This window comes from Chaetodon trifascialis, chromosome 12 (assembly GCF_039877785.1).
Source record: "Chaetodon trifascialis isolate fChaTrf1 chromosome 12, fChaTrf1.hap1, whole genome shotgun sequence".
NCBI lineage: Eukaryota > Metazoa > Chordata > Actinopteri > Chaetodontiformes > Chaetodontidae > Chaetodon > Chaetodon trifascialis.
This window is the reverse complement of record NC_092067.1, coordinates 15,397,528-15,422,034: the sequence shown is the minus strand read 5'-3', so window position 1 is coordinate 15,422,034 and position 24,507 is coordinate 15,397,528. Positions and strand designations below refer to the sequence as shown.

General features: G+C 41.4%; 1 protein-coding gene across 1 annotated transcript in view; it reads right to left on the bottom strand.

Moving 5' to 3' along the window:
• Nucleotides 1-23,078, bottom strand: part of LOC139340257 (voltage-gated inwardly rectifying potassium channel KCNH7-like) — a 37,033-nt gene extending 13,955 nt beyond the window's left edge. Inside the window, exons 1-9 of the mRNA XM_070976003.1 lie at nucleotides 22,691-23,078; nucleotides 21,994-22,224; nucleotides 12,723-12,878; nucleotides 8,005-8,439; nucleotides 6,521-6,732; nucleotides 4,352-4,777; nucleotides 1,127-1,526; nucleotides 685-884; nucleotides 502-504 (exon numbers count right to left, since the gene is read on the bottom strand). Of these exons, the coding sequence (XP_070832104.1) occupies nucleotides 502-504; nucleotides 685-884; nucleotides 1,127-1,526; nucleotides 4,352-4,777; nucleotides 6,521-6,732; nucleotides 8,005-8,439; nucleotides 12,723-12,878; nucleotides 21,994-22,224; nucleotides 22,691-22,766 (2,139 nt within the window). The 5' untranslated portion in view covers nucleotides 22,767-23,078. The remainder of the gene's footprint in view (nucleotides 1-501; nucleotides 505-684; nucleotides 885-1,126; nucleotides 1,527-4,351; nucleotides 4,778-6,520; nucleotides 6,733-8,004; nucleotides 8,440-12,722; nucleotides 12,879-21,993; nucleotides 22,225-22,690) is intronic.
• Between the last annotated feature and the right edge of the window lie 1,429 nt (nucleotides 23,079-24,507).

The following is a 24,507-nucleotide window of genomic DNA, read 5'->3' as shown; positions in this document are numbered from 1 at the left end:
TATGGTTATGTAATTTCATCATTACAAGTTCACAATCTGCTAATTAAAACAACCCTTTGAAGTGGGTGGCTCTATATATCATCCATGTATGCAGGTATGTATGGAACGCTTTAATTAATCAAGTCTTTCATGCCCAAACTTTTGTTGCTTGAATTGATGAGAAATTGAAAAGCAGTTTCTACCGAAATCCGTAAAATTACCTGGGAATGAAATCCTGCTGGAAACCTTTCACTGTTATAATCTCAAACTTGGGACAGTTACAAGGTATTTACTTGAACACAAAACTAATAAACAAGCAGAACACACAAATTAACACATTTTTTTTGGTCAGGAACAGCAACATTATTTCTATGTTCAGTGCATGCTCTTAGTTTTACACTCACACACTTCACTCTAAAATATGATTTCTTTGCTTTGAGATAGAAACTATACTGTAACTAAACCGAAACAGTGCTGAAACGGAATGGAAATAACAAGAAATAAAAAAATATGAATATGTACCTCCTGCTCTTACCAATGAAGAGATGTTAATCCAGATGAAAAGCAGACAAGAGAAAGAAAGCTCTTTTTAGAATCGTGCATATATAACATTTCAGTGATTATTCAATGAGATGGTTAATTATGGCGGATATCCTATCCAGTTACAGTCGCGGGTAGATGATGGCTGTGATGTTTTTTATTTACCGTGTTCATATCAATGCCGTTGGTGTAGGTCCAGGAGTGCTGGAAGTACTCCTCCAGCCTTTGCCTCAGTGGGTTTGGAATCTGGTGAAAGCGTATGAATTCCTTGACCCGTAACATTTGAGCATGATAGCGGGCCGTACCCGAGTACAACCTCTGGATGATGGCAGAGACGTTTCCAAAAATACTGGCATACATGAGGGCTGAAATAGAGACAACGATCAATAAATGAGGTGAACTGCATTCGACAGACTGCTTTGCATGTTTATTGCCTTTTCCCACAGAGGCACTTGAACTTGATCGAATGCTGTGACAAACACAGACAATCTGTTGTCTGGGATTGCTTCAAAAGAAGTTTGCGCCTTAAATCATTTCAAGCGCTGTGGCAGATAAAAACAGAACAGAGGTATGCTAAAAGAAAAGAAAAAGACCATAACATACTCACAGCCAATCAACATGACGCAGATGGAAAAGATCTTCTCTGAGTTGGTGTTTGGGGAAACATTTCCAAAGCCCACGCTGGTCAGACTGCTGAAGGTGAAGTACAGTGCTGTGACATACTTGTCCTTGATAGAGGGACCAGAGCTTGGATCGCTGTAGTTGTATCTCTTTCCAATGGACACGCCCAGATTGTCCAGCCAGCCAATCTTGTGCTCCAAGTAGGGCTTCTCCACATTGCCGATGGCATACCATATACAGGCGAGCCAGTGGGCAATGAGGGCGAAGATGCACATGAGCAGCATGAGGACGGCAGCACCGTACTCAGAGTAGCGGTCCAGCTTCCTGGCTACACGCACCAATCGCAGGAGCCTCGCTGTCTTCAGCAGGCCAATCAGAGTGGTAGTCTAAACAAAAACGTACAGTTTGAATGTTAATGTATAAGCTGACAACACTGTGACAGTATTATAATACAAGAACATGCATCTTGTTTCACTTTTGGACTTTTTTGCGTGCAATTCTCTCCTCAAGAAACAATCGTATTTGTTGCATGTCTCCCACGGCCATGTGCTCTGATGTGTTCTCTTTGTTTACAACAAATCTAAACTTGTGACAAATCATGAGCGTCACTTCAAAAACTGACCTAATGGCTGCATTGTGGCAACTCCCCGCAGGTCTTTGGTCAAAGGCAAATGAACACAGAAGTGAAGACAGCAGCAGTCCACAGATAAATCCTCATTTATTCAACACTGAACAGGCATCAACACTCACACAGTGGCTCCCTGGGAGTCTGTTGCTGCTTCTGTGTCATCAAGGCGGGTTTTATCAACACTAACCGCCATTCCCATTAGCACGGCCATTTATCTACCTGACAATTACTGAATGACCTTTGAAAATGAAGTCAATGTCTGCGCACGAGAGAGACTCTCCTTCCTAACCACTTGGTTAGGGTTGTGTTTAATCTTGATTTTCTTAAGACAAATGAAAAACAAAACCTATCTGACAGTGTGTTTCCTTACAGAATGAAGTTGTTGAAATGAGAGTTTCACCATTTTTGAATCCAGATGTTATTAAGCATTACCGTTCAAAGCACAACCACACCAGTGGGTTAATTTTGGAGAGACTAACATCTCCACAACACTTTCTAACAGTTTTTTTTTTAAGTGTTCTTTCAAAAATGCACCAGTCTTTTTATTGTGCTTTATGAACACTATATCTCTTGGTTACAATGGTGCCATGAGCTGGAATTTGTGCAAAGCAGAGTTAATAAAACCTGATAGAAAGCATGGTTTGCAACCATCTTTTTCAGTGTAACTGACCATATACTGTGAGCTCTCTGCTTTTATGAGCTGGTGTACTTCTATCTATCTGGTTTGCTGACGCCAAACATCTTCAAAATCTAAACTGAAGCATATACGTAACAATCGGGTCTTTTTTTGCTGAACATGTAAAAGCATTTTATTCTGATTTCTTTGCTGGTTAGCACTGCTGCTTTGCAAAAAAGGGTCTGGGGTTCGAGTTCTCTGTTGACTGGCGCCTTTCCTGTGTCGGATTTGCATATTGGAAATGTCAGTGTGAGTATTTTTATCTGTAGGTATGTTGGCCCTTAATTTGAATTTAAAGGTCCACACTGACATAAATGTGAGGTAGATTCTGTATGTATGTACAGAATTCGATGGACAATCAGTATTTTGTGTGCTTCTCAATTGATCCTAATACAGGCTTGTTTTACTGCTGGCTTTACAAATGTCACTCATCTACCAACACTGGAGAAAAACTAATTAGAAACCCTCAACATGAAACACGAATAACAAAATAATAATCTGGTCTTTAAAAACTCATATCGGTTAAACCTACAAGCACATTGCAGTGTACAATCTAATGAAAGTTCAATTAAGTTTCAGATGTACCTGCACAAGCAATTATGTAACACGGCTGCACAGCACCCCCCCCCCCCCCTTCTCTCTAATAGGGACTGTCTCTAATGTTTAGGGGGTTCAACTTAGGACAAAGGACTCAACTTCTTTCCCACCACATCCACAGTGAAATAGCTTGAAGCAAATCTTTTGTTTTTCTGACTACAATTATTATGATGATTAACAAAACACTGCATGGTGCCAATTTTGCATAATGCCTCTCACAGTATGTTCAATCTTCTGGCAAGATTAAGCTGTTTTGAAAGCAACAAGACATTGATTGAAATCTATTTCAAATGTATTCCCTGCTCTAATCAAATGGTTTATTTAAGCGCTTGTAGGTTAAAACCGTCTTGTTGAGCTGCTAAATTAAATGAGCCTTGTGAAAACCATCTGCCACTGTCTCAGTTGCTTTTATTTTCTGAATGAGAATGCAGCTGAGCAGGACTTTGCGTGCTCAGTCTGAAAATTATGATGATGAATTATAGCTGGAAAGCCATAAATGCAAGTGAAGTATCGGCACGTTATCAAGGCATATGACGTCTATTTATAGACCTGAAAGGGAAACGACTAATTTTCCCCTTCAGTTAATTTTTTAAATGAAAATCAGTAGAGTCAGACTGAAATATGTTTCACAATTTATTGTGCAAATTTGCTGATTTGTTATTTGTTAAATCGTCTTGTGAGAGAAACAAACGTCCATTTGCTTTTTGATTTTTTTTGTTATTCACTGAACTGACTCAGCAGCAGCAGCAGCAGCAGCAGCAGCAGCAGCAGCAGCAGCAGCAGCAGTGGTGGAAAAGATGATTATGGTTTATAATCAGGAGCTTTCCTGGTGTAATGGAGTGCCTACAAAGCACGATAAAGCACTGAAGTGGATCCAGAGCCTGAGGGGACATATCCTACCAACAAACAAGCCAGCAGGCCTGGCAGCCAGCCTACCAATGGCCATCTCACATCTGCATGTAAGCTGTGCACACAGCCCTGTTGGCCTGCTCCTCACATAAATGCATCATTGATTGCCATTTGGTAAGCCATTAATCCGTGTAAATGGATTCTAGAATGAGGACCATTCAAAAAAAAGAAAAAAAAAAAGAAAAAGAAAAAAAGAAAAAAACCAAACAAACATGCAATTTAAAGTAATCCTTTCAGAGCCGAGACAGAAAGATTCAGGCTTTAAGTAGTGGCCCAGGGGCACAAGTCTGGACTTAGTAAATGGATAACAGTGCAAGCATGGCTGGGCTGATGTGCAGTAAAGCTTCCTGGGAGAAAAAAAAAACAGGTAGAAAAAACTATATGCATTAGAGATAACATACCTCATCTGATCCTGAGCCAAAGATGAGAAGGTCAAAGGGGATTGCTGCCACCATGTCTATAAGGAACCAGCCTTTAAAGTAGTGGATTGCTATCTTAGCTGGATCGCTGACCACCTCCTCATTCTGGTTTACATAAGTGGTCCTGAAGTTTATGAGGATGTCAATGATGAACATGATATCCACAATTAAATCCACTACATTAAGAGGGTTGCAGGAGTATCCGCATTCACGCCTCTTGTGCTCCCCTTGGTCATTGAGAAGAAAAGCAGCAGAGTAGGGAGTTAGGATTGCAGTGTAGATGACCAACAGCAGGATCAGCCAGTCCCACACAGCTTTGAAGGGGCTGTAGTGGAGGATGGTGAACTTGTCAATGCGGGTCGTCTGGAGTTTGTACTCTGGTAGCACGTCAGCTCCGAGTGACAGGACCTGTTGAGACAGAGTCGGAGCAGTGAGGGAAACCAGCTGATGACACAGCTCCGCAGGATCACTGATAATGTGAGAACATAATTCACTTACTAAATTGACGTTGATAGTGTTTGAGGTACAAACCCCCCCCCCCAATCTGTTCATTGATCATCCTGAAGACACCTTCAAGTACTTAATTCATATGATAATTATTGCTAAAGCCCACAGGTAATTTCACAGACTTCAAGGATTGATTTGACAGCAACAGTAACACAATAATGTAAGTGCTCTGCAGTCAAACAGTATTAGGTACAGGCAGCCACTCTAGTATGACAAGTAGATTGCCTGTGTCCTGGCACCATGAATAATGTCACTGCCACATTTGCAAGAGGTCCATTCAGTTAGAGCAGCTGTCTAAACTTGTACTGATAGATATTTTTATACATATATTTTGGTCAGCAAACATTTGTTTTAATTTCCCCATATGAATGAACTCTTGACTGGATGGTAAATTATTCAGCGTGCTCTGGAAGGCCAAGCTGTCCCCTGTTTTTTTTTTTTTGGCTTAATAAGCAGTGGCAGACAAAGAGAGAGGGCTCTCCTATGGCAGAAAATAGTGCAGGAGTGAGGATGAGGGCAGCAGGTCTGTCTATTCATTTGAGCACATTCCCCTATCTTCAACACATGAATTATAGATTTCCCCATGCTAGCAGTCAGGAAGCAGATGCAGTGTTCACGTCTCAGCGGTGTCTCAAAACTAAAAGCAGTAGGGAGGGAGTGAATTTAATCATGATAATGGTTTATCTTAATTTATGAAAGAGAAAGCTCTGTTGAAAGAAGTTTAAATATAAGGTTTCTGGGTCTCTAGTGAGCGTGGTTGTTGCTAACGTTGCTCTGCAGTACTAGCTGAATTTAATTTCTGTGCTTATTTCTACCCAGAGAATAAAAAAGAAAACATTTGTCAGAATGGTTCAAGCTATCTGACAAATATAGCCTCTGTATTTTGGTTTTCTACTTAATGTAATTAGACGAAACATAGACATTCATTAATGTGCGACAACTGCATGCACTCTTCACTGTCCTTGGCGAGCTGGCCTCAGCTGTGCTACAAGTCTTGTCAACAGGCTATTCTGCCACCAGACAGCCCTTGTTTCAGCCATATGACAGGAAGCGTTGGTCCTGCTACATTGTCCTTGAGCAGGAAACTGAATCCCTGCAGAAGTGTTATGAACCTGCATCTGGGCTTGCAAGTAAAAAGATGAATTTCATTGATGAGGGATCAGTGGAATGTCCTTTCTATCCCTTTCTGAAACAGTTACCTTTACTTGATGAATTTGAACCTTTTTTCTCTTAAATACCATCACCACTTTCTGCAGACAGTCAGTGTAAACAGGATCGGCAGCTACTGTTTTTCACCTGGCAGGTTGCAACATGTGCTGTATATCAATGTATCACACTATCCTGCATCTCTCCCTGGAGATGCCCCCGAACAATGACTATAGTCAGAGTCACTAGTGCAGAGCCTTATATATTATTCCTTTGCCAGCTTCCCACCCACAAACACCGCCAATTGCTTTCTTTGAAATGCAGAATCAAGGGTTACTGAGAAGCGAACCTCAGGTCTTGTGATGGTGGCTGATATTTTTGCCTCGGTGCCACCTACGCGAGCATGCATGTCGAAATTATCCACTCAGATCGGATACTAGCAAAATTATGAATCAAAAGATTCTGCAATATCAAACAAAGCGCAGCTTCCCGACTCACCTGTGTGACTTTCTCTGTGACATTGTGAGTTCTGTCTTTGACCTTCGGTGCTATGATGGTTGTGTCAGATGTTGGCGGAGAGTGAGTCTTCTTATCGGTCCCCTCCGAGAAGTTGAGTGCAATCAGAGGGATCTTGTTGATGGTGCTATACTTGTTGATGTTAGAATCAGAGGTAGAGCCGAGCAGGCTGGACTTCACGTGATTAAAAGGGCCTGGTGGTTTAGAACAAACAGCAGGCACCTTAGTACCCTTGCTAAACTTATTTTATCTTGTTGAACTTGACTAAAATCGGCATAATAATCGTACATAATATTTCAAATAGATTCACTGATAGGAGTTGAAGGTTAAGAACTAAGGGAGTTACAATTCATATTTTTGTTAAATAGTGATGTCCATACTGATTTTAAACCATATTTCTGTGTTTTAGGCATTACGCTCACATGACAGTGATACACAGTGCTCTGTACACTGTACACTGGAGGAACTACAGCGAATATTTATTTACTTTTTCTGCAAATCTGCTGCAGCTCATATGTCGTTGAGAATAAGGTCAAGTACTGAGAACTGTACCTGGCCTTGAATAAGAACCAATTACAAATTTAGAGGAACTGATAATTCAAAGACAAAAGATTTTCAATTGAACATATTCTTAAAAGCAAAGTTTTGACCTATGGTGCTTCTGTTTTCATCTCTGGTTGTGCATGTATCAATACACATGTGTTAATAGATGCTGGACTGGAGAAAGTGCATCTCTTGCTAAAATCATTTTATAGGGAATTTCATGTGTGGCAGCAGAGAACTGCTGAGTAAAGAGCGTTTCCGTAACACAATGCATTTGTGTAGGGTCTTCCCACAGACACTGTGTGCATGATGGCTAGCGTAGCTTTGAAGAAGAGCCAGTTAGCAAACTTGCTATGCTATCACATAACACAAGCATACATGCATGCAGGTTAATCTAAAAGCAATGCTTTGATTAGCATATGATGAGAGCAGATATGAGGCTAATAGTGTACAACCATTTAACAGAGTTAAGTGCAGTAAGCCTCAATTTGTGTTGATCTGTGAAGAGCATTTATACTGATTGCCTTGCTTGAAAGTCATGCTCCAAAAAAGCACAGAGCAATGAAATCATGGGCAGAAATATTTGATTACCTCTGACATGGCTACCATTGTCTAAAGGCAGGACAGAACAAATAAAGAAGAAACATTTCAACAAACTTATACACATTTGAGAAAAGATGGTAAATGAGATTGAAATGAGAGTAAAGTTAATAAAACAAGAACGCTGTCTGTTAAATATTACTTTTGAAGACCAAATCTATAATTGTGTACATTGCCTTGTTGACTCCAGTGTTACATAGTCAATGCTGGCTGGCTTTCTGATGCAAACTCATTTAATGTGATGGCTGGGCCAGTGGGGCGCTGTACATTAATCACAGATTGGAAAAATAAGATATACTCAGAGGAGATACTCTTGTAAATACCTTCACTTGTATGGCGATCCCTGAATACGCCTTTGGAATTGGAGTAGCCTTCAATTTCATGGACGGATGAGGCTCGCCTCATGCTGTTGATGCTGCCTCTGGGGAAGGTGTTTGACAGGGTGGTAGAGGTCTGCAGCTCTGTCTGGTACAGCTTCTCCCAGGGGAGTTTGGGGGATGAATGGTCAAGTGGTTCAGGACCGATGCTAGCCTGGGAAGAGTGGTGGCTTGAGCCTATGAGGCCATGTGTGTCATTGGCCTCAATGGGACTGCAAAGGCTCTTGGTAGGTGAAGGGAAGTTCTGCAGGGCCACTGAGTCCTCATTGTCTTTGGGTGAGTCCACCATCACAGCATCTGGGTCCTCTTGTGGAAGAGATTGCTTGTTGGTGTTCATTAGGCTCAAAGCGGCCTGGCGGAAGCGGAAGAATCTGCTCCTCCCTAAAAATTGAGAAAAAATGTCCAAAATTCTAGGTTTAGTCTGCCAAAAACATATGAAGGAAAATGGAAAATAAAATAAAATGTAAAAATTTGGGCTCAGATATCTCAAATGTGCAGGCCTCTGTGGACTTTTTCAGATTAATTTGTTGTAAGATTTCTATACAAGGAAGACAGAATTTCTGCAACAACGTCTGCACTGAAGCTCTCTTAATTAACAAAGCTGTGTTCAGCTGAACATTATATATGTTAAACATTAAAAGATCAGTGCACTAAACCATGAAAATGAAGACAAATCAAGAGAGATTTGATTTTGCTATAGTGCAACATATATCCATATCTCAGTGCCCACAAGCATTAGACGGAGAGCAAATTGCACCATTGATTTATCAAGCCTCATTGATTTGAGGCAGGAGCACAGTTTTTGTACCGAAGCCTTTCAGAATGGACACGGTAGCAGAGGTTAATGACCTCTGGGGACAGAGTGAAAGTTTTGGCTCATTAACAATAGAAAGTGAAAGTGAACCCTGCCTCACTCGTGAGGCACCCATCCCTCAGCACCCTCCTTACATAACATCATTGCCATCTGTTTCCATTCCCTGGCCTAATGTGCTGATGTTACAACTATAGCAGCTTACAATAGAGTCGTGACACTCAACAAGTTTCCTGGAGAGGAACCCGATGACATGCTGAGCTGAGATATGGACAACCTTCCTGTCTGCAGCAAGACTGCGTCAAGTGTACTGTTGCTTTGGCTGAATGCTTGTATAATACCTATAATATGTATTTTAGGTTTAGGGTCTTTTCCCAATACTTCTTGACTAAATACCTGCAAAAGTGAGATTCCCAATAGCCTCAGCTGTACTTTGTGTCGACTGCTAATTAACAAATGCTAGCATGGTAAAACATTCTACTAAGACAGTGAACACGGCTAATATTACAGCTGCTCAACATCATCATAATAGCACTGACATTGTGAACATGTTAGCATGCTGACATCAGCATTTAGATCAAAGTACCACTGCTGTTGACTCTCAGACTTTTTTAAAGTTAAGGGGCAATCGTGCTTATAAGCTTCAGTAAATCTTGAATTTCTAAACTTGTTACAGTAAGTGGGTGAAAATGCATTATACATATGTGAGGAAGAGATACTCACACGCAGGCTACCTTGTTTTAGTCTTGAAGACATGTCATTCCTCACTTTGTTCAATCTCTATTTCAAGTTTTTGTCTTTGTTCAAATTTTCACATTGTGTCCTCAAAGAAGCGTCTCTTATTGGCTCTCCCATACTAAGCTGCTCACTGGTTGTTGTCTTGCTGATATATGGATCTGCTTCCTGCTTGAACTGGATTGTTGTGCTTATATTTGGGTTTATTTTGTGTGGACGGGTGTCTGCCTTAGTGTGCTGCTGGGAGGAGGATTCTGTGTTTATTGGAGGACATTCCTTCCATGTATAGAAAGATTATCTTATCAAATCTATGTGTGCTGCCGTGGAGTTTTCACCATATGTTGCAGCTATTTTGACAAAAGCCTTTTAAAGCTTTCCTGAAAAGCTTATCATCAGCTCACAGTGCTGTCCTGACGTCTCTTCTGAGGTGCTTTCAAACCAATTCACACCTTAATTCAGGGGACTGATGACTCACACAGGACTGTTATGTGATCTGAACAACCTATATGTGGACCAAATGACTGTCACATGACTTTTCAGTCTGAAAGATTTTACCTACTTTGGGACTCCCTACTTGTGAGCAGACTGATTAAATCTCTTGGTTTAGCAATGAAATGTCTTCAAGAATAAGGCAGCTCCAATTCCAATTAAGTATCTCTTAATACCCTTTCACTTGGATGACTGAGAATGCATTATATTTGTTACGACACATTTTCCAGCTCAGTGTGAATGGCGAGGATGAGGATCAGCCCTCTGCTTGTACTCTGCTGGAAAAATGGTGGATTGCTGCCCTTTGAGCTGTGAGCGAGTTGCTGCTTCAAGGGAAGGAGTTCAAGTACCTCGAGGTCTTCTCAAACGGGGGTAAGATGGAGCGAAAGGTTAGATGGATGCGACATTAGCAGCAGCATGGACTTTTGTATCTCACTGCTGTGCTGAAGAAGCAGAGTAGAGCCTGAAGGCGAAGCTCTTGATTTATGAGTTGAATTATATTCTTGCCCTCAGCTATGCTCATGAGCTGTGGGTAGTGTTCAAGTCAGCGAGACTGCGGATACAAGCAGCCAGCATGACTTTCCTTCACAGGGTGTCTGGATTCACCCTGAGGGGTAAGAAGGGGGAAGAGCTTGCAGTGGACCTGCTGATCCTCTCTATTCAAATAAAGAAGGCTCTATTTGAAAGTTCATTCATTCTAATTGAGTTTTAGGAAACCGCTGGCATTTTGTAGGTGTCAGATTTATATATTTACTATGCAACTTAAATGCGTTTTTACTGTGAGAGAATTTAGTTAATTAAGCCATTCAGGAGTCCCTGGCAGTACAGTACAGCTCCATGCAGCCGTAATTACATTGTTGGAATAGTGTCACTCAGTAGAACTCAAAGAGAGTAAGCATAGTGATGCAAACCTTTACAGTTGGAGTTTTGAGTGAAATATTGTATTGCACAATGCATCATATGCATCCAGTTGTACACAGAATAGTAAAACGAACTCTGAGCACTGAACAGTGTTTCTTTCTGCTGGGTAATTTCTAACTATTGTCTCTGGTGTTGGACCTTGAAGGCATGTTGAGGTTGCTGAATGGTGTGTTCTGGATGGCAGCTCAGGGAAAGAGGGATTGCTCTCTTCCAGGCTCAATATTGTGCTGGTTGACACCTGCAGGATTATTGCCTGCTGTCAGCACCGGATCATAATTAGCCCCCCAATGTCCCAAAATGACTTTTCACAGGCTGCTACACTAAAACTTATGGTTAGATACAAATGTCTTCCCTGATCATTTCAGGTGAAATGCCAAAAAAAAAGAAAGCAGTCTGAAAGCAATGATGTATCAAGGTACTTCCTCTGCCAAGGGGATGGTTCTTTCATTCTCCTTTAAAAGCGCATTAACCGGAAAGGACTTTTCATTTGCTGTTAAATGCGCCTATCTGTCATACACATCTGAAGTAATACAGAATATGTGGTGTGGAAACGATCAATATGAAAGACTAAAATATTAGCATCAGTCTTTAAAACCCCAGTTATAGCATAAAATTACACTTTAACACCCTGCTGCTATCTAAGGGCTGCCCACAGACAAAGACAATGGTAAGGTCATCCTTTAAGTGTGATGTGTGCATGTAGTCAAGACTTGTTCTAATGTAAAGTCACATCATATGTTTATCTGCCCCATCTACCCACAGATCCCCCTGCTGAAGCGCTGTCACAAGCAATCAGCTCTGATTAGCAATGCTAGCAACGGACACAGGCACTCAACTCACACACATGCATGCACGCGCGCACACACGTATGCATGCATGCACTGAAAACACACACACACACACACACACACACACACACACACACACACACACACACACACACACACACACAGCAACACCACGAGCCGGATGCCAGTGCCTTGGAGGAATTCATGCTGAGTGAAGTGGATCGCTGAGCTCCGGTCAGAGAAGAGATGCTGAGTGCCTCCAATCAGAGAGGAGCTGGAATGTCTCATTGACATTTACACCTATACTGACACACATCCAAATAAAAGATGAGGGTGCGGTACATGCGTGCATGTACAGGCTGCTCTCCGAAAAGACATAAAACAGGCAGAACGATTAAGAATTAAACACATTCGGTAAGGTTATATAAGCAGACCACTCACACTGTTTTGTCCTGGCAAACTAAATAATGCATACTTTTTTGGAATAATAGATGCTGGCAACAGGATTGGATTACACTGAGAATTTGAGGCAATCAAATTCTCTAGTGCACAATTACTGTCTAACAGATACAGAGGGCTTTTTTAATGAATTATCTCATATACAGCCATCCACTTATGCAACACCCCTCTGTTAAAGGAATTGTGTGTTTAAGGACTGGAGCCATCTCACAAAACATACACAGGTTCACTGACAATAAAGAGAATAAATGTGACCAATGAATGACAGATGCATCATTTTTTGATGAGGCATCATGCCATCATGCCAGAAAGAAAGAAGAAAAGGAAACATAAAAAAAGAAATGCCATGACAACAAAACAAAAATGAGTCTCATTTCTATTATACTTTTTTACTCCATTGATATTTTAGGTACTTTTATAGTATATAATAGTAAGGAGAGAACTGTATATCAAATACTCACTTTGATCTGACTTTGTAGGAGATGTTGGGCTTATCTTCTCCGTGGAGTTGTCACTCTCCTCATCCACAACGTAATCAAAATTTAAGATAAACATCATCACCACGCCCTCCTCATTCTTCACTGGGATTATGTGAGTGTTACACTGAAAGTCAGACCCTGGAAGAGAGACAAAGTGTCAGTGCCAAAAAGAAAAAGAAGCATACATTATCCTCCTGCCTGTCACCTCTGAAAGGGTTAGTATGTCTCAAGATGTCTGACCTGAACCTATAGAGAAAACATTTGTGCGAGACACTGTGCAGATTTTTATTTAGAATGTTAAATAAAGAGAAATCTAAAAATGACTAACACCTCCCTCTGGTTTCCCATGAATGCTGGGAAAACAGACGAGAAGTGGATTCGATTTAAAGGTCAGCGCTTGCATGTCGGAACAAAGTTGAGATAAAATAAGTAAGCCCAGGGGTTATACAAAGTATATGTGTGTGTCCATGTGTGCCGCACGCCTATTTAAGCCCATATAGATGTGCCACATGTATTTTAACGAGCAATACAATGTGGGCTTGGACAAATGTGATGCAAGAGCCACAGTATGGTGCAGATAGCTGGGTTTAGCAGAATAGATCAAACCGGCGGGACAGATTACAGCCAATTTAGAGGATTGCGATGTGCTCATAGGAATAATGACTAGAGGATCGTGTGAAGCGGTGGAGCGGAAAACAATCTGTGATCTAAACTTATTCTGGAGCCCAGAATATCTCAATTTCTCAACTGCATCGGTTATTGCTGTGTTAGTGAAAGCTACTCAGAGCCTGCGGGCACAACTGCCCACCAATAAAAGTGTCTACTCACTGGACCCTAAACAACAACAACATAATAGCTACTATAAAGCTATAGGGTGACTTACAATATCACAGTGGCCATCTCTGGTATGGGATTTAACTGCCTTGACAGCCTCTTCTATTATATCTGCAATGACTCCAATTTTAAACACATAATCAAAAAAAAATCTACATATGTCAATCATGTTTTTAGAAAATATATCAAAAGCAGTGTTTATCATCTGGCTGATGAAATCAAAATATCTACGACAAACTGTCCCTTTGTCTCACTGTGTGGGTCTGTCTGTCCTTCTGTCTTGTAGTGCTGCTTCTACTCACAGAGGACACATATTACCAGTGTTCACTGTAATCTCCGCAGGGCTCACAGACACCCTGCCAGCAGCATTCATTAGCAGTAGACTTGCTGTCTGACTAAATATAACAAGCACGGTCTGCCTCAACATGCCAGAGTTCTGTTGGAAGGATTTCTGCATCAAAAGTCCCAGAAGTCAAGCCACATTGTTACCACTGGCAATATGATAATGTGATTTGAATACAATGGAAAACATCATAAATGTACGGAATTGGAGAATTCGGGTAGAATTCAGTGTTTAAGCAGTGTCATGTGAGGGGATGGGAATATATAGCTCTGCATGCTTGCGTGTGTGCCGTATGTGGATAATAAAACCAGCAGGGGGAGGGGGGCTGGACACTCCACACCCATCTTGTCTGGTGTCATGTGTGTATATTTTAAAGTAGAAGAGCAGTGCTTAGAGAGCTGGGGAACTGCGAGTCCTCCCCCAGAAAATCCCTTTTTCATAAAAAGCACTTTCCTGCATTTCCCAGAAAGCCTCCACTTAATTCTACATTGTCCCTTCCATTAAAGGGGACATTTTTTGGTTTTGACTCTGATGTGTTTGATTTAACAGTATGCTCATTTTCAACAGTCGAGGAGAAACGAGGCGAGCGAGAGAGTTATTCAGTATCGACTTTTAATTATCTGATAAATCCCGCAGGAATTAAACTTGTTAGTTATAAATCCTTAAAAATGAATTGCCTCCAAAAGTGAACACTTACTGATGTTATTTTTGGGACATTTTTCCTTGATTCAAAAGTGGACACTGGCGCGGTGACAGAATGATTTCTAATGCCAGATTTCAAACCACATATTCATTACTGTTTTTCAACCAAAATGATTTCCAACAAATCCTGTTGTTCTTGTGAGAGAGTAATATACCGAGAAATGTGGAGCCATGGAGCCATACCTCCACCTTTCTACTGAGCCACAGATAAGCAGACTATATATATGTTACAGTATATTGTATTTATTGTAGTTTTTCAAATGCAATGTAGTTGAAAATGATGAAATGTTAAGCTGCGTGTATTCTGAGCATTTCTCCTCCTTATGATGCAGTTGTGCCCTTTGCTCCATGGTTTCTCACTTGGTGTAAATTTTGCTCCCAGTCAGGGGTTTTTCCACAGTTTTCTGAATACAGCAATAATATATATAGCATTAGGAGATCCCTGCTATATGGTTGCACGCTCACATGTAAATATTTTCATTCGCTTAAGCACATTTTTTTCGTTATGGAGCATTTTAGACAGTTTAAGCATTGTGTGCAACCGCATTATTAGCTGCAAATGAGGCGCAGTGTGCACATTTGCAAAGGAATGCAAAATGTGAATGAAATGCAAAAAAAATGAAGCTCTAATATCCCCTTCTGTTAAAGGAGAGAATAGAAGTAATACACTGACTATCTATACTGGTTGATACCAGCAGAGGTCTACTGTACGTCATTTAGAACTATAAGCTGTGTGTTGCCAAGATGGTAAATTCAGCAGAAATATTTCTGGGCTGCAGTTTACCTCACCAGATGGGAAACAATGGTCATGCTTAAAGGCTAAACCATGGGGGGCTCTTCTCATCTGGTCTCCTGCTGAATGTCACCTCTACCGAAATGGATCAAGGGAAAGCTTCTCTATAACTGCTGCGCTAAATCAGCAGACACTGCGCCGTTCTCAGTTTGATCTGATGATGTGTTCTTATCACTACGCTCATTTTAGAAACGGACAAATTGGCCCACAGTGCTCTGACCCTGGTGAGCAAGAGGAACTTTTTGTGAATAAAACAGCTTTTCTTTCCTTCACCCACAGTCAAGCAGGAGTAAGCCATGTGATCAGCAGAGCTACTCATGACCTGAAGAAAAATGGCCTTCATCATTGATTGGGAACAACTACGTTATTCATCTTCTTTATGATTTCACAACAATGGCAGACAGTTTAAGGTATTTCGGGTGGGGAAAATTATGTGAATCCAAAGATCAGATTTTCTCCCCATTATCCTGATTCAGCTAAACCTTAATCCATGGCAAAACTAATTGAGATCCACAGTATCCCATGATGTTTGTGTAAACTTATTCATAGCATGCTGAACCTTGTAAGAACCATGATGCTTTTTGTGCACACTCAACACATATTCAACAGTGCAACTAACAAACCAAGGTTTATGATGACCGCTTAAAACAAATATCATTACAGAACACGATGCGATAATACAAATCAAACCTTTAATTTCAAGTCAAATTCAAGCTACAGAATACTTCATGAATCAAAGCTGAATTCAGATTGAAAGATCTCATTTTCTAGACGTGTGATGCTACCCTCTGTTGATGGACAAATTGTCTTGGCAGACATGACTTCTCAGCTGAAGTGTCACAGTGAACAAAACTGTCAGCTATGGTCTTTCCCAGATTCACTGGGAAAAAATGCCGGATTCAGGAAAACACATTTTTCACCAAAAAAACCCAACAGAACTGCATAAAAAACTGCATAAAATCAAATGTGTGACTGCGTAAACAATATTTACTGGACATATAAATCATGAACATGGAATACACTTATTATGTGTTTCCTTTTCTCTGACATCAATCGCACTCATTCAGGTCACTTTTTTGCACCGCCATCATTCATAAATGAAACCTTTTGCGTCCGTGCTTCCCTTCTTTTTATTTGCTCTCATATTTGCTGTCATTTCTAGTTGTTTCTCTCCATTATCACCATCAGTTTGATAGTTTGACTGATGGCGTCCAGCTGCACGCCCTGTGCCTCATCCAAAGCCATCAGTACACTTCAAGCAAAGCGCTTGTTGGATTGTCAAACAGCATCTGAAGCCTCTCTCTCAAAGCCTTCAAGAAGACTGTTCAAAAGTGTGCGTTTGTATGATTCATTATGTCTTGTCCCTCACTGTGATGGCAGACTTTGAGTGAGTGTGGTTTTAGATGTGGACAGACAACACTTTGTACAGACTAGTGTGTAACAAGCGTACCCGGCCTTAATGGTGCCTTAGAGTGGCTGCAAAAAACAGACAAACAAACAAAAAAAGCACAAAGAAAGGAAAAAAAAAATAGCACTCTGACAATGCATGCATGCATACATCATGTTGACAAAAAAAAAAAAATCTCCTACAGCAATTAAATCAAATATTGTTAGAGACCTGCTCTTAGACAGTGACTCTTCCAGGAAATTAGGAAACACATTCACCAGTTTGACAAACGAACATGACATTAAGAAATGCAAATACACAAATGCTGCAAGTCGTGTAGAACGATACAGAGCTGAATTCATGCTAACATGCTAGTAATTAGTAAATGGCAAAATGCTATGTTGGTACAGCCAGCATCTCCAGTAACATCAGAATCATGCAAGCGCCATGTTACTGTAACACTAAAATATATGTAACATTCATGGTCAACTCATTATCCAACATCAAGTCTGGCATTCTGCTGCGTTCTGCATGTGCTCTATTTCTGCTTACGCTGCGCCATTTCCTCATTTTCTTGTCTTTTCTCCATTATCATGTGTTTTCTTAGCTTTAACTCTCTTTCTGCCAATGTGCCATCGAGCAAACGTACAGACAGACAAACATGGTTGACTTCTGACGCTGGTAAACATGCAGCGTTACCGTATGTGTGCTATTGAAGACTGCTAACCATTCAGGTTTTAGGCTATCCAACCTCACTATTCTCCTGCAACACTCAAATCAGCACAACACAATGCTGTCCAAACATGGACATAGCTGCTGGACATGGTTAACATCACTGGCAGTTTGTACCAGTGAGCGTCCATTAATTCCCTGACCTTTATATAGTGTTTCCCTGCTAGCCAAGAAATGTTATTTACACCTGCTTGAATGAATGGACAGTGTATTAAGACTAGCTCCCTTTTCATGATGGAAATTTCATTACTGTAGATTCTATTTCCATCATCAATTATTAAAACATTGCTGCTTAATCAAGTGATCCTTTGGACACCCTACAATGACTCACAGGTCAAGCAGAGTTGCGGTGAAACGTCTTGTGAGATGTCTTCAAGACTCATCAATATGCAGTAGTGGTGTTTATATTCATGGAGAAGAGCGGGTACCGCTATACATGTTCTCAAATCTTATTTAAAAAAAGGGAAGCTATTTGATTGTGATGTATTGACGCCTCTTATTAATCTGCAATAGCTGATCTACTTCAGGGAGAAACATGAGTTGATGATTTTTGTATCTTTATACCAATGTACTATCCACAACTGCAGCATTTAAACAGTACAGCCCCAGACCACCGCCTGGTAGTAAGTCTCATATAATGAAATCTGACATGTTTCTCGTTTAGGGCTATTCTGCTTAAGCCAATAAGCATCGTTACTGGGGCATAGCCAATCGGGACTAGGGCATGTAGGGAGAGGCCATGCAAGCTAACCCTTTGTTTAGAGTCCCTGGGCCTTGTGGCAATATCTCGCCTCAGTGAGACTGCTGTAAGCTACACAGCCTGGCCTAATTTCATCTTCAATCAGTGTCTCCAGAACCGTCAGGGATAACTAGCAGCTCAGGCTCAAACTACATTTCATTTGTGTTTATCAATTCATGATATTTTGCTCGGCGATCTTTCATTCTGTTTAAGTTCAGTGCAAATGTTGGTGCATTGAACGCAGCGGTAGAAACTGAAGTTAGCGTACATTGATTGATAAGAGAAAAACACAGACGGCATGGAGTGGAATACTAGATAATCACCTCCACTACACGAATCCATGAGATAAAAATAGCCCGTGGATGAATATTCCTACCCAGTGCAAACTCAAACCTGTGCTGTTATAGTGTTCAAACATCCATCTGCGCCCCCTCTCCACCAATTAACTTGTTTCGCGTTGCAATTATGGGCAGAAATGGCCGTAAACAGTCCATTATCGAATAAATATGCAAATGTTCCTGGGATGAAGCTGATATGAATGTCTCTGAGATGGAAAGTCCCTCGGCTTCTACTTGGACGAGCTGATTTCACTCGAACACGTGAAACCTGAGGAAGGCTCAGTGCGTGTTTCACCTCATACTGCGAGACACCAAAGAGGGCTGAGCGTGATGAAAAATGGATGCGCTCTTTTGGAGGGTAGTCATCCAAGTGTCCTGCAGCACACCTTGTGCACTTGGGGCACTCGGCGTCCCCCTGTCCCCTCGCTCCCCTGCCACCAAACCCTCAGCGGGGGCACGTGCGGCCCTTCAGTCCCCTCGGCGGGGTGTCACCTATGAAACCCTGCACCCACGCATACCACATGTCCCAGATCATTCAGCACGCTTAGCTAAGCTGCCGCTGTTATGAAGCCATTATCCATTTAACTTCTCTCTGCATGGTGTCAGCTTCCTTTTGTTAACACTCATTCAGGTACAAAGTATTATTACACCCCGTGGAATAGGATAGCTTTACAAAGCCATCAAGGGAAAGCATTTACCTCATTGATTATGTATCATCGTTAAAGGAAGAGTGCACGTGTGGTATCTCCTCTCACAACCCATGCTGGTTGCTCACACAGACCAAAATGAGAGGAAAAATGCCCTCGTGCTGAAGGCCTTCGCCGTACTCCCATGGTCCCCTTTGTTCCACTACTTTTAATTTCGAAGCATACGCATAAGCAGCTTAACTTTTTGCCTTTTCAGTGAAAAGAGCCAAAGCTTTTTTTGCTCCTGATGTCGCACGGCTCCCTTCCACAAATCCTGACCTTACTTTTTTTAAGACTTGTCACTGCAGTTATTGATGGATGAGTGAAAACAAAGCACACTGCACTGTCACACTGCAATCCCTCTAAACCCTGGCATTTAAGGCATGTCCACAGATCATACTTAGACCAATATTTAGAGGGGAAAACGGGGAGAAATGGATAGAGGGAATACTGGGAACACATTTCAGCCACTGCTGGTTTATTCTATGTGCTTTTTAAACATGCCTGTATGATTTGTGACGTACAGTAGGTGTGTAGAAAATGGATGGGTTTAATACAAAGGATTAGCTGATTTGCATGAGGACTGATGACTTCAAACACAGGAGAGGAGACATTGAAAACATCCACTTTCCACCCATCAGCTTCAATTTGAGGAGCGACTTGAATCAATATGGCCACCGCTCTCAAGGATGCCATGAATCTTTCATCCCCCTATAGCAGTGGGAGCGTGTGGATTGTGTCCTCCATACCAGTTTAATGCATTTACTCTGTAAGCTGCTCATTCCCAGTCACTGCACTGTCAGCCTGACATCTTTATTCATGAGCACACGCACTCACTGTAAATTCCTCTGAGGAGTATTAAGAGTTGTGTCTTGAAGCTGTGATGCACACCGGGGAGGATTGTGAAGAGACAGAGAGCAACGATTATGTCGGAAGGTTTCTGCGGCTCTCGTCCGCCACACTTTAAACATTACACAGGCGCATGACATTTCGACGGAGTGGAGCACATGCGTGTAAAGATGGGAGGATGGGAAACTAAATGAAGTTCAAATCCCGCTTGTCAAGAAGCAAGCTGTTCGTGCTCTCGCAAACAGACTCTGGAGTGTTTTCTGTAATTGTCCTGCAGGCTTCTGAGACAATCTATTTTAACAGAACAGCAGCCGGCTCTTGACTCTTCCTGATTAGCAAAACAAGAAAAGAAAAAAAAAAAAAAACGTCCAGGCTGATGGCTGCTGATGGCAGATTAAACATGTATCCATGGCCTAGAATCTAATCAAACTCACAATTAAAAATTAAAGCCCTAGCTCCTTATGATTAAATAAAACATTACGTCTCTTTTTTCCAGCTTTGACTCCTCATATATTGCTGTTTGTAGCATGGAAGTTAGCGCAGTAAAGAATATCAGTTCATAGAAACAATATCACAAACAGTGGCAGGGAAATGAAAGAAAGGGGAAAAAAAAGCATGGTTTAATTGTGCTGCTCTATAAGAAGAGTGCTTTGGCCTGACTCTGTGCAGCTATGTCATGCTGACCATAAAAAGCTCATGTGAGAGCATGGCAGGAGGTGGTCAATCCGGGGATTTATGCCACTGAGCGGTAACATCATATTAATACTCTGACTCAGGATTGCTGTCTCTGCAGTGCACCATTCATACCAGAAGTAGGATTGGCCAAAAATGAATGACAAACACCAGTCTAGCATTAAAAGGAGAGCATTTTTATGCAAAGCTGGCAAAGCTGTAGCCTATCGCATGTGCAGCAATAGCACAGATTAATGGATTGATCCACTGTGGAGTAAAGCTTCTGTACACCTTTGCTGCAAACCACGACATGGCTTAATGAATCACAGATCTTCAAATATGCAGTGAGTGTATTTTAATTGAAGAGTGTAAAGCCGGAGTCAGAAAACATGAACTTTGCTCTGTCTATCCACGCCCCGTCTCTCCTCTACCGTCTCTCCCTCTGTCCATCCTGGCCATCAAAACACAAGAATCATGTTATCACCTGATATAGCACCGACTGCTTCATCCTATTCCCATCTCTTTGCTAAATCCAAAACCAAGACGAGGTGCACACCACAATTTTGGCAACCAGACTTTTTTTTTTTTTTTTGTCGCCCAGGCGCATGATGTTATGAATCAAGGCAGGTGCCAAAAAGATTCTACTGCTGTCTTTCAATGGATTCACACATAGAACTTCTGATGGTTGTATCTGACACGCTGGCTATAACCCCTCCTCTGCAATGCACACGACCAAACATTAATAGCATTAATATGACACCGTTTTCACACCACATCACCACAATCATTTTCTAATGTGTTATATGGATATTATATGCAGCTACTTCTTCTTCCTTAGGATAATATTCTTGTTTTGGACTGTTTTTCTAATCATAACCCTCCTCATGTATGAGGATCAAAGTTATCAGTTCACTTTCAGCAAGTACAAGAATACCTGCAGCATAAAGCTCAAAGGAGGTCTTTTAGAGCTGAGTGGTTTCCTCTATCAGGGCTAATGTCTGAAGCACATATTGTAACCGAGTGGTTAGTAGCAGACTGACAGGCCACATCATGGAGTGGACACAGTGAGGAGCTGCAGTAGATGCTTTTCTCTGGAGCCACACGTCACAAAAAGAAGCCCCTCTTGGCTTACCGGCACTCTGTGACAGCCACACTCTTGTGCCAGGACTCTGACTCACCATCCTTCCGGTAGTAGGTGATCTCCACCTTGCGCTCCTCGGAGCCAAGCACAGCCTGGGACACCTGGCTGATGGCCTCTTTGTCTGTGAGGTCACCGTGGAGGAAGTCGCAGGTGCATGGCTTCTGCATGATGTCCGGTCTGGAGAAGCCCGTCATCTCACAGAAGCCATCGTTGCAGTATATGATCGCACAGTTCTCCACCCTGGCATTGGCTATCACAAATTTCCGGTCTGCATGGAAAGAGAAAGTATGCACTTATGTATGCATGCTGACCTCAGAGCCCACGCCATGGTGTCGGCTCACAAATAAAACCAATCAGCAATCAAGTTGATTAAATTCAGTGGCACTGTAAAGACAAATAAGCAGCCTAATGTAAAATTGAGATTCATTTTGCAGATAATCTTATCTTCACCAGAATTTGCATATTTTAATTAAAGGTAACTACATACCTATATACACACTGTATTCAGTTCCTGCACTACTAATGTTTATATTCAGCAAACCTCATGTAAAAATCAATTAATTCTTTTGTTCGTCTTCTAAATAAACAAAGTCATTAATGTTTTGTTTTTTTTTATGGGATGCACCATTTTTATCACAGCATAAACTTAGATTTTCAACGTAAATTTATCAAAACGTTTACTTTGCAGTATTCTCTCTCTGGCAGCAGCATTTGCACATCAAGAACATACTTACTCTGACCCTCGAATTTCCGAATTATTAATCCAAGGAATGTGTTTTGTGGCGCAACGTGACCTCTTCTTACAGGCATGTTTGTGCACAGAATATCCCACGATCTCCAGCGGAAGCGCCTTTACAAGTAAATCCCGAAGTTACAGATGTTGGCTCTTTGTGCTGCTTCCCTCACCACAGACCATAGTCGACGCGAGCCCTCTCTTTCCACTTTAAATGACCTTCCCACTTCGCCGAGGAGTTCCTTTAGCCTGCTTGTATGCCCGAGCGTGTAAATACCTCCTCGCCGAAACGCACGGAATCGGGGAGGATTGCTGGAGTTACATTCAGTTCGCAAAGCATTTCGCGTTGAGGATGGGTGCGATCCTGACGTCCTCTGTGGCGGTGTGTTGGGCGCATGCAGCGGACAGTGGCTGATATGCCAAAGGGAGTGACGTTGCTCCCTGGGGGCTTAGTTCCCTCCACCTCGGGTAAGAATAAGTCCCAGCCTTGTGCACCGAGACTGAGCGTTATATGGAGTATGCACTCAATCGGAATTGTATGCGCTGCAATATGCAGGTATATGACCGCACACTGTCAGTGAAGTGTGATGAAGTACAGTATGCTTACAATGTAGTGGTGCTTCCTATGTGGATTCATACTATGAAAGGCTGCTTATAGCCACACTACTTCATATGTGTATGCATGCTTAAAAGCCTGTAATGTGCCACTACCTTTAATTTTACTCTACAGCTATTTTCACACAGTGTCTAACATATAGTACAGTACTATATCACTGACAAATATGCTGTAAATTGTACTTTAGTTCTAGCCTTCTTTATTTAGTGAATGCGTTCAGTCTAAGTTCACTGGTATGAGTATTCTTAAGCCTCTTACTTAACCAGTTAATCAGTTTTGCTCTGCTCAATAAATAAGTATGAATGTGACAATTTATGGTTTCACCACGGGCTATGAGCTGGACTATTTCTGGTTGAGGAGCAGTGACTGGAGGTGCAAGTAACTGGATTTTGTTGCCAACAGACAGAGCCAGGCTAGCCCATTTCCAGTCTTTATGCTAAGCTAAGGTAAGATAAAGCCAATAAGATGAGCACCTAAAATGTCTCATTTCTATTGTTTTAATGAGATGATTTCAAATCAATTTAAATGTATTTTTTAACCAAAAATGTGTAATAATTGATATTAATGTAATACATATTGTTTTATATATACATCACATTTAAAGGCACTAAAGGCAGAAAGCAATAGCAATACTGTATTTCATTTTGAAGGCGAGATTAGGATTAGGTTAGCTCATACCAAACCCTAGCCCTATTTACTTAACGTTTACTTAAATGGTAAAACATCTGTTTCCAAAAGCAGGGATTTAATGCCAGTGGTGGTCCTGGGCCCCTTTCTGGGTGTTTTCAAAGAGCATTTCTGCAAATACGCTATAAAAGTTCAACACTGATATACCTACATATAGGCTCTGCATACTTAACAATTCTTAATACATGTACTTTGATGACCGCAGATTGTTGACGGTCCAGCTTTAACCTAAGCAGGAGTCTATTCAGTCAGAGCAACTGAAAACACTGGTTTCAGTCTGCTGGGCCTTTAAGAGCCAGCACATTCGTTTCGTAAGAGCTCCTTAAAGTTGCTGTCCATGGTGCTGAAGAGGATGATAAATTCAGGTGCTGATGGAGAACCTGATTAGATTTATATTTGGCAAATGTGGGCTGAATATTTCAGCACAAATCATCTTTTTCTGAAACTTTGTAGAAGCAGGTGCTGAAAATCTCAAGACCACTCCTTTGGGTTCACTTCAGTTTGCTTCTATTCTG